The sequence below is a fragment of the Coregonus lavaretus genome, assembly GCF_964263955.1.
Source record: "Coregonus lavaretus genome assembly, chromosome: 28".
In the NCBI taxonomy this organism is placed as follows: Eukaryota; Metazoa; Chordata; class Actinopteri; order Salmoniformes; family Salmonidae; genus Coregonus; species Coregonus lavaretus.
The window spans coordinates 19,499,193-19,513,316 of record NC_140015.1 but is presented as its reverse complement, the minus strand read 5'-3'; the positions used below and the strand labels follow the sequence as shown (position 1 = coordinate 19,513,316).

The window sequence follows — 14,124 nt, the reverse complement described above, 5'->3', positions numbered from 1 at the left end:
GGTTAGGGTTAGGAGTTAGGTTTAGTGTTAAGGTTAAGGTTAGTGTTAGGGTTAGGGTTAGGTTTAGGGTTAGGGGTTAGGGAAAATAGGATTTAGAATGGGAATCAATTGTTGGTCCCCAAAAAGTCCTTACAAGTATAGTAAGACATAGCTGTGTGTGTGTGTGTGTGTGTGTGTGTGTGTGTGTGTGTGTGTATTTGTGTTTGTCAGTATGTGTATGCATGCATGTGTGTGTGTGAGGAATTCCAGCCGGATTGCTCCTCTCGTGTCAGGCCTGAGATATATGAGTCCACCACAGCTGGGTTCCCACATGCGGCACGGAGCCACACCGACCCACACAGTTTACCGTCAATGACAGGGTTAGGGCCAGGACGCGAAAAAACCCCAGTGTGATGGTGCTCATAGAGCGAGAGGGAAAAGAGGGAGAAAGAGGGAGAGAGAGAGAAAAAGAAACAGAGGGAGAGATTGGAACTGTGGTGTGTCTGTCTAAAGGCCTCTCGCAGGCATAGGAAAAGGACCCTATCATTTCACTGTGAACTGAACCGTGGCGCTCTATCCTTAAATGACACAACACCCGGGGTGGGAGAGTCTGACTGCAGGCATGGCCCTCGGCCACAGGGAAAGCACACACACACACACGAGCTGGCCTCAGATGAGGAGTTGTTGATAGAGAGAGAGACTGCTGTTTGCCAGCATGCTGATTGTTTAGATTCAGACGTACTATCCTGATTTACTCATGGCCGTCTGTTCTGTAGCCTGCAGTTTGTTGCTCACTGTTGCACTCTGTTACAGAGAGCATTATCAGCCTTAATTGTAGCACGTACTTGTAGTTAGCATGTTAGCTTTACACTTCACAACAGCATATGACAGTAGCACGTTACTGTTGATATTTATACTTTGCATGCCTCCTCTGTGCAGTGCCATGTCACACCAACCATTCATCAGCCATTCCCAGCCGTCACCACACACACACACACACACACACACACACACACACACACACACACACACACACACACACACACACACACACAACACACACACAATGACAGTGAGCCACATCTGGTCAGCTGTTGTGTGTGTGTATGTGTACCTACTTCCTGTCCTCCATCTGGCTATAAATATCCATGTGTGTGTGTTAATTTTTTCATTTGAACCGGGCCACTGTGTGGCAGACAGACGCAGAGGGCAGTCTAATCCAGGACTGTCCTCCCAGAGAGGGAGGGAGGGAGGGAGGGAGGGAGGGAGGGAGGGAGGGAGGGAGGGAGGGGGAGGGAGGGAGGGAGGGAGGGAGGGAGGGAGGGAGAGAGGGAGAGAGGGAGAGAGGGAGAGAGGGAGGGAGGGAGAGAGAGAGAGAGAGAGAGAGAGAGAGAGAGAGAGAGAGAGAGAGAGACAGAGAGAGACAGAGAGAGAGAGAGAGACAGAGAGACAGAGAGAGACAGAGACAGAGAGAGACAGAGTGAGAGCGACAGAGACAGAGAGAGACAGAGACAGAGCGACAGAGACAGAGAGAGACAGAGAGAGACAGAGTGAGAGCGACAGAGACAGAGAGAGAGAGAGAGAGAGCAGAAATATCTGAGTCAGAGACAGTAACAGCAGTCAGAAACAAACCAGAGAGAAGAGAAAATAAATAAATACAGAGAAAAAGAGATGGAATCCAGGACTGTTACTGTACTTTAGAAGGAGGGGTGGAGGGAGAGAAAGGGAGAGAGGTGAAGAGAGATAGAAGTGAAGAGAGGGAGAAGTGAAGAGCACAGTAGCCTGCTGAGAGGCCATCCACACTCCTGTCGTCAAGTTTGACTGTGGAACCATTGGCTTTATCTCTGCCATTTGACTCAATGTTGATTCTTCACTGTGCTATGTGAAATCCCCTTCCAGTTAATGCACATTAGATTAAAACGTGCTGTTTGTAATGCATAAACAAATGTTCTAAGCCGGCTGGTAAATAGGCAAAAAGTGCCTATTTGTATGTGCGAGCTCATTTATTTATGAATATGCGCATGGCAAATGAGTCTATTAGACCTGGCACAGTGAGCTCAGTGAGAGTGTGTTTATCAGATATTGTTGTGGTGGGTCTTTATGATGCATCCAAATCGCAGGTGTGTTTGATTAGTAGAATAATGACACCTACTGTATGCTGGGTCCGGGCTGAAAGCATGTAGGCCCATAGAAATGAATAGAATGGTCCTGGAACCCTCTAACCCTGGCAATTTGACTGGTAAACTCATGGGTACACTCGCAATGGCTGGCTGTATTGTGATGCAATAATTCCATGGTAATGTAGAATGGTAATTCAAATGATGTTAACTGATGTGGCTCATGCAATGGTATATCTTTTTTGTAATGTCAGTTGAGCTGATTCAACAAATCACAGCACAGATTGATGGGTACACTTCCTGCTTTTATTTCCTGCTTTGCTCCTATGGGTACACTTGCAATGGCCGTTAGTCCACCCAATATGTCATCATTGACTTGATGGTGACGCCCTTTCTATTCATTCTACTTCTGTGTGTAGGCCTACATTCAGTAATAGTAATTTGCCGCAGTCTATGGGGTATAGTGTTTTAAATGTATGTAGAGGGTTGTAGCCAGAGTGTCAGTACACTGAGTGTACAAAACATTAGGAACACCTTCCTAATATTGAGTTGCACACCCTTTTGCCCTCAGAACAGCCTCAATTCGTCGGGGCATTGACTCTACAAGGTGTCGAAAGCTCTCCACAATGATGCTGGCCCATGTTGACTCCAATGCATCCCACAGTTGTGTCAAGTTGGCTGGATGTCCTTTGGGTGGTCGACCATTCTTGATACACATGGAAAACTGTTGAGTGTGAAAAACCCAGCAGCTTTGCAGTTCTTGACAAACTCAAACCGGTGTGCCTGGCACCTACTGTCATACCCCGCTCAAAGTCACTTCAATCTTTTGTCTTGCCCATTCACCCTCTGAATGGCACACATACACAATGGATGTGTCAATGCTTAAATATCCTTCTTTAACCTGTCTCCTCCCATCTACACTGATTGAAGTGGATTTAATAGATTACATCAGTAAGGGATCATAGCTTTCACCTGGATTCACCTTGCCAGTCTAAGCCATGGAAAGAGCAGGTGCTCCTAATGTTTTGTACACTTAGTGTATATCTACTGTATGATGAGGAGACTTAGTGACAAATGTACGTTGTGTGTATGAATGTGATTGGAGTGAGTCTGTTAATGTGTATGTACTGTATGTCTGTTTAATAGAGTGTGTGTGATGCATTATCTCTCCAGGGTGTGTGCAGGGGGCCTTGGGGCGACTGTGTGCTGGAGATAAGGGTGAGCAGTGTAGGGCTGGCGTGTGTGTGTGTGTGTGTGTGTGTGTGTGTGTGTATGTAACCCTGGGGATGGTGGCGTGGTGGCAGTGATTCTCCCCACAGCCCAGTTGGCTTGTAGAGCAGCAGCACTAATAATGGGCACCCTCTCCATTGTCTCAGAGTATATCCTCTCTGTTTGATGAGCTCTCCCCGTTCATCCCATGTTCATCCCTTCATCATCCTCCCTTTGTTCCTCTCCAGCGCCCTGGGCCCTCCAACACACTCAGATCCAGCACCAGGAAACAAGCCCTGCTAATGTTCCATGCAGTAGGATTGGAGGTTCATATACCGTAGGCTACAGTAGACAGCAGCTATTAGAATTGAACTGAAGCTGTTAACACTCCACCAGACCAGCAGGGGGCCTCAGTTAGATTACACTGGTGATCTAACAGTGGTCTGATTTAGGGCCAGTTTTTCCTGACCACATGACCTGACAGGGAAAACTCTGGATCTTAACTATAGGCCATAGCAAGGATCCAGAGTTTTTCCTGGCCAGTTGACGTAGTCAGGAAAACCCCCTGGCCCCAGTCTGATTGGGTGTGTAGTCCCCAGGTGGCCAGCAGGTGTAGAGCTGTATTGATCACAGCTGGTGTGTATGTGAGGAGAATGAATGAGGCAGATCTGGGCTGTCAGGTTCTATCAGAGTCAGTGTGACAGCTCAGCTCAGCTCAGCTCAGCTCACCCTCTCATTAACCACCTGAATGGAGGGGTATCCCCAATGTTGCCATGACGACCCAGCCTCTTTTTTTACTGTGTCAGAAAAGAAGGTCCGTAATATATAGGTTCAAGTTTAATTGCATATTAAGATGTTTTTACATAGTGAGAGGATGCCCAAATTAGGTTGTATTATTTTCAAAATGAAGGGCCTCAACAGACTTAGATTATCCCCATATACACCATCCTACAGTTGAAATGTTGGCTTGCACTCTAGTTCACCTTATTTACCTCTTACAGGAATGTGCCTTGACAGTTATTAATGGTCTCTGTCTGGATGTTTTCCTTATGTTTCCTCCTATTTTCCTTGATGATTTGTCAGTGCGGCTCTGCTGCAGTCGTCCAGTCTAGCTTTTCATTTAGCAGCTTGCTGAGGTCCAGCAGCACGGCAGTCAATGACTAGAGACAAACACCCTGGTGGTTTTATTTTCACTCCATTTGCAGTGTTTGTCCTCTGTAGATATTTTATCTTTAATACCAGTGAATCTGTGTGTGTCTGTGTGAGAGTGTGTGTGCTAGCGCATGGGGGTGTGCCATCAACTAGCAGGAATGTATTGGTACCGCTAAAGCTAAGATGGCTGCCAAATGCTAAAATGGCTGCCAGGATTCCACAGAGCGACAGCGCGAGTGAGGGGGAAGCAGAGAGAGAGTAGAGCGAAAGAGAGAGAGAGGGACTGAGACTCCATTCAGGGAAAGGGAAAAAGACACTCCTTTTAGACCAAAGTGATATGGCGATTCTGTCCTTTTGTTTTGCTTTTCTCGTCTTTGGCCGTGGGGTGAATGGTGCGGCAGTTTGCTGGCACGTTGCGCAGGACTAGCCTCCCCAAGATTAGGATGCTGAGGGGCTTAGATGGAGCGGAGGGAGGGAGGGGCCTAGGAGTGGGGGTAATGGGGAACTTGGCCCACTCTGCCTTAAACTCTACAGTGCTGTGGGGGTAATTGGCTTGAATGGTATATATGATCCAACCATAAAGCTCTACAAGGTTGCATTACGCAGCAGAGAAGGAATGGCTCCAAGCGGGGCCAAACCAAACTAGCACAGGCCTCTCTGTGCACAGTCGTTAAGGTAAAGAGCCGAGTGAGACGCAGTCCCAATGACGCCTCGCGGACCCGGGCTTCACATTTACACTCCTCAGCTTACACTAGTCATCAGTGTGGAGGGAGAGAGAGGCTGCAGGCTGGGGTTACATGGGAACTTCACCTGCCACACTGTGCCAACGGCCTGCTCTCAAACAGAACTCCCTGTGTGTGTAACTTTGTGTGTGTGTATGTTCACTGTGGCTCCCTGGGCCTGAGAGAGAGGGATGGTGAAGAAGAGAGTGGGGGGAGTAAGGGAGAGAGAGAAAAAAGAGAAAAGGAAGGAGTGCCAGAGATACAATGGGGCAAGAAGTGTCACAAACACACAGCCGTCTCATCTCTCAAACTGGAACAGAAAACAATTCCTCTTTTATACTTGATGCTCTCTGGAGAGAGTATTAGTAGTGATTCCCCTACTGTGAATGGCTCTGGAAATTAAAGTATTTGGTGTTTGATTTGCCATTTCATGACTCTAATGTTCAACCTGAGTGGAAATAGCCAAACTTTAATCTAAGACCCAATTCTGCCTCTGGAAAGAAGGGGTTTTAAAATACTTTCCAAAGTGTTCCTATGCAGTCGTCCGCCCACTGCCCCCTCACCTTGGGTACCGTCCAGGCATCTGTCTCCTGTCTAACCTTTCTCCACCATCTCTCTCTCTCTCTCTCTCTCTCTCTCTCTCTCTCTCTCTCTCTCTCTCTCTCTCTCTCTCTCTCTCTCGCTCTCTTTTCTACAGAATCCGGACAATCAGACAGCTCAAACCAGCAAGGAGACACAGACATCAAGCCACCACCCAATGGTGAGTTCACAGTGTGAACATACACACTGTCATTTATACATGCAGATGCATGTTTAAATGCTTTCACACACACCCAAACACACACACACAGGCCAGTATAGAGTGTATAGTGTATCCCAGTGGAGTTGGGCCTGGGTTTATTATAGTAAGGTGAGCTGATGTTGCTGGGCCTGGCTGTGGGTGTGGCACCCCTCTCAAAAATCACCCTGACGTTATTGGAAGATGGGAACCACATGGCCGTGCTGCCGACTGGAGCTCTGACCTCATACAGCCGGCCCCGCTGTGGTTAACCCAGGCTGAGGCAGGCTGAGGAGAGGAGAGGGTGTGGAGTAAGAGCACCTCTCACCCATGGAGAACCTGGACGTCCTACACTCTTAGAAAAAAAGGTGCTATCTAGAACCTTAAAGAGTTCTTCGGCTGTCCCCATAGGATAACCCTTTGAAGAACACTTTTTGGTTGCAGGTAGAACCCTTTTGGTTCCAGGTAGAACCCTTTCTACAGAGGGTTCTACTGTACATGGAACTAAAAAGGGTTCTACCTGTTCAATGGGGACAGCCAAATAACCTTTTTGGAACCTTTTTTTCTAAGAGTGTATACACATTCCTATACACCTGGCCAGGGACCTATAGACTGAGTGGACATTATACGATCTACACTACACACTACAGTAGTGTTTCTTAATCCTGCTCCTGGGGACCCAAAGGGGGGCACATTTAGCCCTAGCACTACACACCTGATTCCACTAACCAAAGGTTAGATGATGAGTTGGTTAGTGGAATCAGGTGTGTAGTGCTAGGTCAAAATGTGCCCCCCTTTTGGGTCCCCAGGAGCAAGATTAAGAAACACTACACTATTGCCTTAGATAGAGAGCCTTGGTCACTCTATACACATCCCACTGCCAGGACCTGTACACACAATATACACTAGAGCCCTTGGAAAGCTTAAATACACAAATACAATCCAAAATCTATAGCAGTAATGACATCATACACGTTGCAAGAAGCTCTAGCACACTGGATGCCCACTGGATACCATGTAAACAGTGTGTGTGCATGGTGTGTATACAGGGGAACATACTGTATAACAACTTCTATAGGGCATAATCTGTGGAGCACATTAAGGCCTCCTGCTGGACAGCATTTTGACAGGCTTGACTTGAAGCAGTCATGACGTGAGTACCTGTCCATAGGGCTTTTGATAAGTGTGTGATTCGTCCAACCAAAGCCATTTCCTATCTTATAGAAAACACATGCTAGTGCCTTCCACTGTGGTTTATCTGGTTTTTCTATGCCTGGGTTTTTCAGCTCCCTCTTTGTGAGCGCGCGTGTGTGTGTGTGTGTGTGTGTGTGTGTGTGTGTGTGTGTGTGTCCTAGTGTCTTCTCATCATCCTCATCTCTCTCGTCTCTGTCTTTCCAGGGCACTTGAGTTTCCAGGACTGCTTTGTGACTTCAGGGGTCTGGAACGTGGCCGAGCTGGTCCGAGTGTCACAGAGTGAGTCACTGCCTCTCCTCTCTGTTACTCTCACTGCCACTCTCACTACACACTCACCAGTACACACAAACCTCAAGGTTCTCACATGCATTTTCCTACTATACTCTCTGTTTAAAGAACCTTAGTTTCCGTGAGTTGTGTAAGAGTTGTGTGTATCTGTGTGTGTCCCTCAGCTCCAGTGGCCACAGCGTCCGGCCCCAACTTCTCCCTGGCCGACCTGGAGAGTCCTGGCTACTACAACATCAACCAGGTGGCCCTGGGACGTCGCTCCATCACCTCCACCCCCTCCACCAGGTACACACACACACACATTACCAGATTGTTTGTAGCCTACTAATACTAGCTTCTGTACGCTTCAGTCTATGCTGTCTAACCTTTGTGAATGCTTTCCTCACTCTGATTGGGTGATGGGACCTTTCTTCTTCTCCTTGCCCTCTCTCTCCTCTGTAAAACTTTCTTCGTCTGTTGTTTTTTCCATCTATCCGTCAAACTGTCTGTTTGTGTTTTTTCTGTCTCTTTTTTCCCTTTCTTCATTCACTCACTCTCTCTCTCCTTCTATCTCCTCTCTCCTTCTATCTCTCTTCTTCTATCTCTCTCTCTCTCACTGTTTCTCTCTCTCTCACGCTGTAGGACTGAAATGGAGCTTTATGCAAGTCTCCCACGGAGGTAGTTATATTCACTCCACTATATTTCCCCTGACACTACTTTAATATAGACACATTCAGACTCAGCCAGACGGACAGCCAGACACACATACAATTCTTTATTTGGATCCACTTATGAAACATTGTGCATTTAAGGACCCATGTTTTTACAGGTCTCGTATGGACTTGAATCCAAGGAACACTCTCACTCACTGTACACACACTTACTCTCTACAATACTTTCGTCTAGGCCAGGGGTAGGCAACCCTGTTCCTGGAGTGCCACAGGTACTGCAGGATTTTGTTCCAACTAGGCACCACACCTGACCAACTTAGCTAATTGATTAATTCAATGATTTACTAAATTCAACACACCTGGTCTTACATGTTGGTTAAATCAAAAACATAAAGTGCCTGCAGCACTCCAGGACCAGGGTTGCCTACCCCTGGTCTAGGTACACTATCTAATCTGAGGGACTGTATCAAACATGGCCATGTTCAGATAAAGCATGTTGAGTAAAGCCACTAGCCGTACTTATCTGTCTCTCAGCTCCTGTACTTTGTCTCCCAAGTAAACAATATTCCTGCCTCCACACACATTAAGTCCCTTTCTCTCCCCCTCTCTCCAGCTCCAACAAGCGCAAGTCCATTGATGACAGTGAGATGGAGAGCCCGGTGGACGATGTCTTCTACTCGGGCCGCTCCCCTGCGGCCGGCAGCAGCTCCCAGTCCAGTGGCTGGCCCAACGATGTGGACGCAGGTTAGATACCCCCATAACCCCCCCCCCCCCCCCCCCCCCCCCCCATCTCACACCCCCTGCTGTGCTTTCTGGGACTGTATCCCCCTACTGTCTGTCGGACCTGTTTTCCTCCCTCTACCCTCACTCCTCTCCTTCCCTCCCTCTCCCCCTCCTCCCATCCACCTGCTCTGTAGCTCTGCACTGTCACCTCCCTTACCTGACCAGACCCCTAGAGGAGAATCTGCATGCCAAGCCTGTGGTCCTCTGTAGCTCAGCTGGTAGAGCATGGCGCTTGTAACGCCAAGGTAGTGGGTTCGATCCCCGGGACCACCCATACACACACAAAAAACAAATTATGCACGCATGACCGTAAGTCGCTTTGGATAAAGCGTCTGCTAAATGGCATATTATTATTATTATAAGCCTGAACTCATACTGCAGTCTAAAGGGGAGAGTAGGGATTACAATAACTGATTATTCAGTAGGCCTGTGTTTACACATTTTCTAAATACTTTCAGTGCGCTCTGCAGTAGTAGTATGCTAGTGCGTGTGCCTGCTGCTCGGCTCTGTGCTCAGTGAAAAAAGTATTAGATTCAGGCTCCTAGATTGTATTTATTAATTTTATTTAACCAGGCAAGTCAATTAAGAACAAATTGTTATTTACAATGATGGCCTAGCAAGAAGCAAAAGGCCTCCAGTGGACGTCACGTTCTGTTGTTAGAGGTTCTTTGACTGGGTGATGCGTGTGTGATGTGATACTGTGCATTCGGAAAGTATTCAGACCCCTTGACTTTTTCCACATTTTGTTACGTTACAGCCTTATTCTAAAATGGAGTAAAACATTTTTTATCTCATCAATCTACACACAATACCCCATAATGACAAAGCAAAAATAGGTTTTTAGACATTTTTTTACATTTATAAATATTCAGACCCTTTACTCAGTACTTTGTTGAAGCAGCTTTGGCAGCAATAACAGCCTCGTGTCTTCTTGGGTATGATGCTACAAGCTTGGCACACCTGTATTTGGGGAGTTTCTCCCATTCTTCTCTGCAGATCCTCTCAAGCTCTGTCAGGTTAGATGGGGAGCGTCGCTGCACAGCTATTTTCAGGTCTCTCCAGAGATGTTCGATTGGGTTCAAGTCCGGGCTCTGGCTGGGCCACTCAAGGACATTCAGAGACTTGTCCCCAAGCCACGCCTGCGTTGTCCTGGCTGTGTGCTTAGGGTCGTTGTCCTGTTGGAAGGTGAACCTTCGCCCCGGTTTGAGGTCCTGAGCACTCTGGAGCAGGTTTTCATCAAGGATCTGTACTTTGCACCGTTTATCTTTCCCTCGATCCTGACTAGTCTCCCAGTCCCTGCCGCTGAAAAACATCCTCACAGCATGATGCTGCCACTACCATGCTTCACCGTAGGGACGGTATTCGCCAGGTGATGAGCGGTTCCTGGTTTCTTCCAGACGTGACGCATGGCATTCAGGCCAAAGAGCAATCTTGGTTTCATCAGACCAGAGAATCTTGTTTCTCATGGTCTGAGAGTCCTTTAGGTGCCTTTTGGCAAACTCTGTCATGTGCCTTTTACTGAGAAGTGGCTTCCGTCTGGCCACTCTATCATAAAGGCCTGATTGGTGGAGTGCTGCAGAGATGGTTGTCCTTCTGGAAGGTTCTCCAATCTCCACAGAGGAACTCTGGAGCTCTATCAGAGTGACCATCGGGTTCTTGGTCACCTACCTGACAAGGCCCTTCTCCCCTGATTGCTCAGTTTGGCCGGGAGGCCAGCTCTAGGAAGTCTTGGTAGTTCCAAACTTCTTCCATTTAAGAATGATGGAGGCCACTGTGTTCTTGGGGACATTCAATGCTGCAGAATTTTTTTGTACCCTTCCCCAGATCGGTGCCTCGACACAATCCTGTCTCGGAGCTCTACGGACATTTCCTTTGACCTCATGGCTTGGTTTTTGCTCTGACTTCCACTGTCACCTGTGGGACCTTATATAGACAGGTGTGCCTTTCCAAATCATGTCCAATCAATTGAATTTACCACAGGTGGACTCCAATCAAGTTGTAGAAAGATCTCAAGGATGATCAATGGAAACCTGAGCTCAATTGCGAGTCTCATAGCAAAGGTCTGAATAGTTCTGTTTTTATTTTGAATAAATTTGCTAAAATTTCAAAAAAATCTGTTTTCGCTTTGTGTTTATGGGGTATTGTGTGTAGATTGATGAGGAAAATTGTTATTTAATCCATTTTAGAATAAGGCTGTAATGTAACAAAATGTGGAAAAAATAAAGGGTCTGAATACTTTCCGAATGCACTGTATGTGAGTCACAGAGCCTGCTGACAGACTTGATTTAAGCCTCTATGAAAAGCTTTGCATTAAAGATATAATCTGGATAGCTTTCGGCGTATTTTGTGACTACACAGACTCCCATAGACTCTCAAAACCTCATTGTCCCCTTATGGTTTTACCCTCCAACGCCTATGTGTTGTGTGTTCAGCATTACAGCACAGCATCACCACTCCCTCCCATGTACCTGTATCTCTCACCTCATATTCAACCTGATTAATGTTCCCTATAGTATAGTTAATATCGTCTCTCAATTATCAATTCAATTCTATAATAGATCATGTTCATGAATTGATGTCATGTTCCCTATTGATTACATTCATTTATGCATCCCTTTCCACCCCCAGCCCTCACAGAAGCCTCCTATTCTATTGGTGGCCTATGGGAAAAGTGGAGGGAGAGCAGTGAATGTATTTGTAAAATGTGTCTGATTTAATGTGGCCTCTATATGAACACCGTTCATTTACAAACACATTATAACAACATAATAGTTATAATTGTGCCACTGTTCTTATTTCATTACATGTCAGTCATACTGTACTTAGCTCTCATGTCTTCAACTGAGTGGATTGTGGTTAACGTTCCACACTGCTAATTCCCCCTCCTCCATTGTTAACTGTGCCCTTCTCTCCTGTTTGGACTTCCAGTGCAGCACCATTTGGCCAGTGTGCAAGAGAGGAAGATAAAGCATGAAAACGATGGCGTGCAGTTTCCTTACCATGGTTAGAAAACATTGCACTTGTATATACGTATTATAATCTATACTGTACCTTAACTCATGCCACCCTCAACTTGTACTGTATGCCTCTCTCTGTCTCTCTGCTTGTCTATTTTTCCACACTTCCTAGCGAGAGTGTTCTCTCCATCCCTCTCTCCATCCCTCTCTCCATCCCTCTCTCCATCCCTGCTGTTGGGTTGTTCTTGTTTCTTTCCCAGATATCTGTTGTGGTTTGTGGAATCACCAAAGCCTTTTGGTAACCCAGTAGCTTCACCAAGTCTATTACTACCTCTCAAACACTGTGTCCACTTGCTCAAGGTGGAGGGCTTGATTAGGCTTTTATCTTTTCCGATTCAGGCTGCCAGGAAACTGTAACCTATTGTTAATTTGTTTAATTGATTTCAATGTTTAATTGATTTATATGTTTTTTTTGCACACTTTTTGCATTCGCTCATTCAAAATTCTAATTTCATTTAATTGATATTGCAAAATAATTTTGAATTGCAGTAATTTGGTAATTTAGTCAGCAACACATGCATCAGTGCTCCAATTTGTTGTAGCGGTAGAGCCCTGTGAGAGTGGGTAGAGATTAGAGAATGAGGCCCTGTCTCCTGTTGAGTTGCTGTGAGATGCTTCACCCAGTCAGTTATTGAGGTGGTGCTGTTCTGTGCCCTCCCACCTGTCATAGCCTCACTCAACAGAGGACACCGCCTCCAACAGACAGGACAGGAAGAGGAATACAACACAAACAAACAAGACTAAATGCACTCAGGTGTGCTGTCAAGGCACAAGGCACCGTCTGTCTCTAAAATATTCCACATACACACACAAACGTGTGCAAACACACACACATACACACACACACACTCCCAATCTGGAGAGTAGCAGCGTTCCGGTCCAGATGGTGCCTCCATGTGTCTACAGCAATGGGAGCTACTGGGTTACAGCAGACATCTGTTCTGGTGATGGTGGTGGTGTTGGTGGTGTAGGGGGAGGAGGAGGATGGGGAGAGGGCCTCAGCTCCCCTCCAAAGGTGATTCACTACCTGAATGGAAGGCTCTGAGGCATATGAGGTGATCATGTAATTCATCATTACTTTTGCTGTCTCCTGCTCTGCTGTCTCCGGTGCCTGCTGAGGGGACATTGATACGCCTCTATGCATTTTCATTGGTTGTTTCCCTCTCCTCTCTCACTTAATTTCATGCTCAGCCCATCACTGTACTGTAGTCAACGTATTGGTCTGAGATAGCTTGCTGAGGAGATAATTGTGGTAGGGAACATTGTGTTTTTGATTATGTGTATGTGTGTTGATGAGAGTGAGCGCTATGTATATATGTCTGTATGTCTGTGTTCTTCTTCCTGGTTGTGGGGAGGGTGGGGGGTGGGGGCATGGTCCTCTGACAGTTAGGGGTTTGTGTGGCAGCCAGCTTGTTAGCGTGGCGAGACTGGAGGGTCATGGGAGCAGTTGATTGGCTGCCAGTCTGCCAAAGCCATGTGCCAGGAGTTGGACAGAGAATTAACGCAGAACAATCGACCGCACTCGCTCACGCATACAAACGGGCGCAAGCAAACATACAGACACACAGACACACACACACACGCACAGACACACACACAGACACACACACACACACAAAACCTATCACAGAGTGCCCAATCCCTCTTTAGCCTTGGTGGTTATATTCTGTATGTCCACCCTGAACATTTGTCTCATATAGCCAGTAGGGGTTCACTGGGTGAGGCACATTTCTATTTTAATGTTCCAATCCTCTTCAAGTAAAAAGTGTTAATGGAGTGTACCAGAGTGCCATGCTGTGTTTTTATCATCATTAATACCATGCCACCAAATGGATCATCACACTCCCCACTCCCACTTGGTGTCACACATTCCTGCCTAGCAGAACATACGTGCCCGCCTACCCATTTCTATACTGAGCAATGCCCATGCAGGCCCAGCTGCAACGCTGCAGTCAGAAGCATTATGGGTAATTGTTGTTTCCCGAAGTAACACTTCAAAAACGTCTTTCTGAACGGCTGCCCCGTTAGAGTTTATATGCTCAGCTTGTAAAAGCTATTTCAGCTTCTCCCAGGGCTGTACTGAAATGATCCCCCTTTTATTTGATGTGTTTGTTTTATTTGAGTGAATATGTGTCGTTTAGTCGTTTATGGGACTTCTTGCTAGTCAGGGTTGTTTTTCTGTTTGTGAATTTGTTAAATATAATTTTGTGTGTGTGTGTATGAGTATGTATGCAC

At 46.5% G+C, this 14,124-nt stretch overlaps 1 protein-coding gene across 30 annotated transcripts in view; it reads left to right on the top strand.

Annotated features, from left to right (window-relative positions):
- Positions 1 to 14,124, top strand: part of LOC311104205 (nuclear factor 1 X-type-like) — a 107,625-nt gene that overhangs the window by 78,823 nt on the left and 14,678 nt on the right. For 17 of the 30 annotated variants that reach the window (XM_084145908.1, XM_084145924.1, XM_084145918.1 and 14 more), the window contains 5 exons: positions 5,877 to 5,939; positions 7,356 to 7,430; positions 7,604 to 7,724; positions 8,703 to 8,833; positions 11,801 to 11,875. In XM_084145908.1, coding sequence (XP_084002034.1) covers positions 5,877 to 5,939; positions 7,356 to 7,430; positions 7,604 to 7,724; positions 8,703 to 8,833; positions 11,801 to 11,875 — 465 coding nt within the window. Of the gene's footprint in view, positions 1 to 5,876; positions 5,940 to 7,355; positions 7,431 to 7,603; positions 7,725 to 8,060; positions 8,097 to 8,702; positions 8,834 to 11,800; positions 11,876 to 14,124 lie in introns of all 30 variants that reach the window. The other 13 variants (XM_084145922.1, XM_084145907.1, XM_084145934.1 and 10 more) reach the window with 1 other exon arrangement.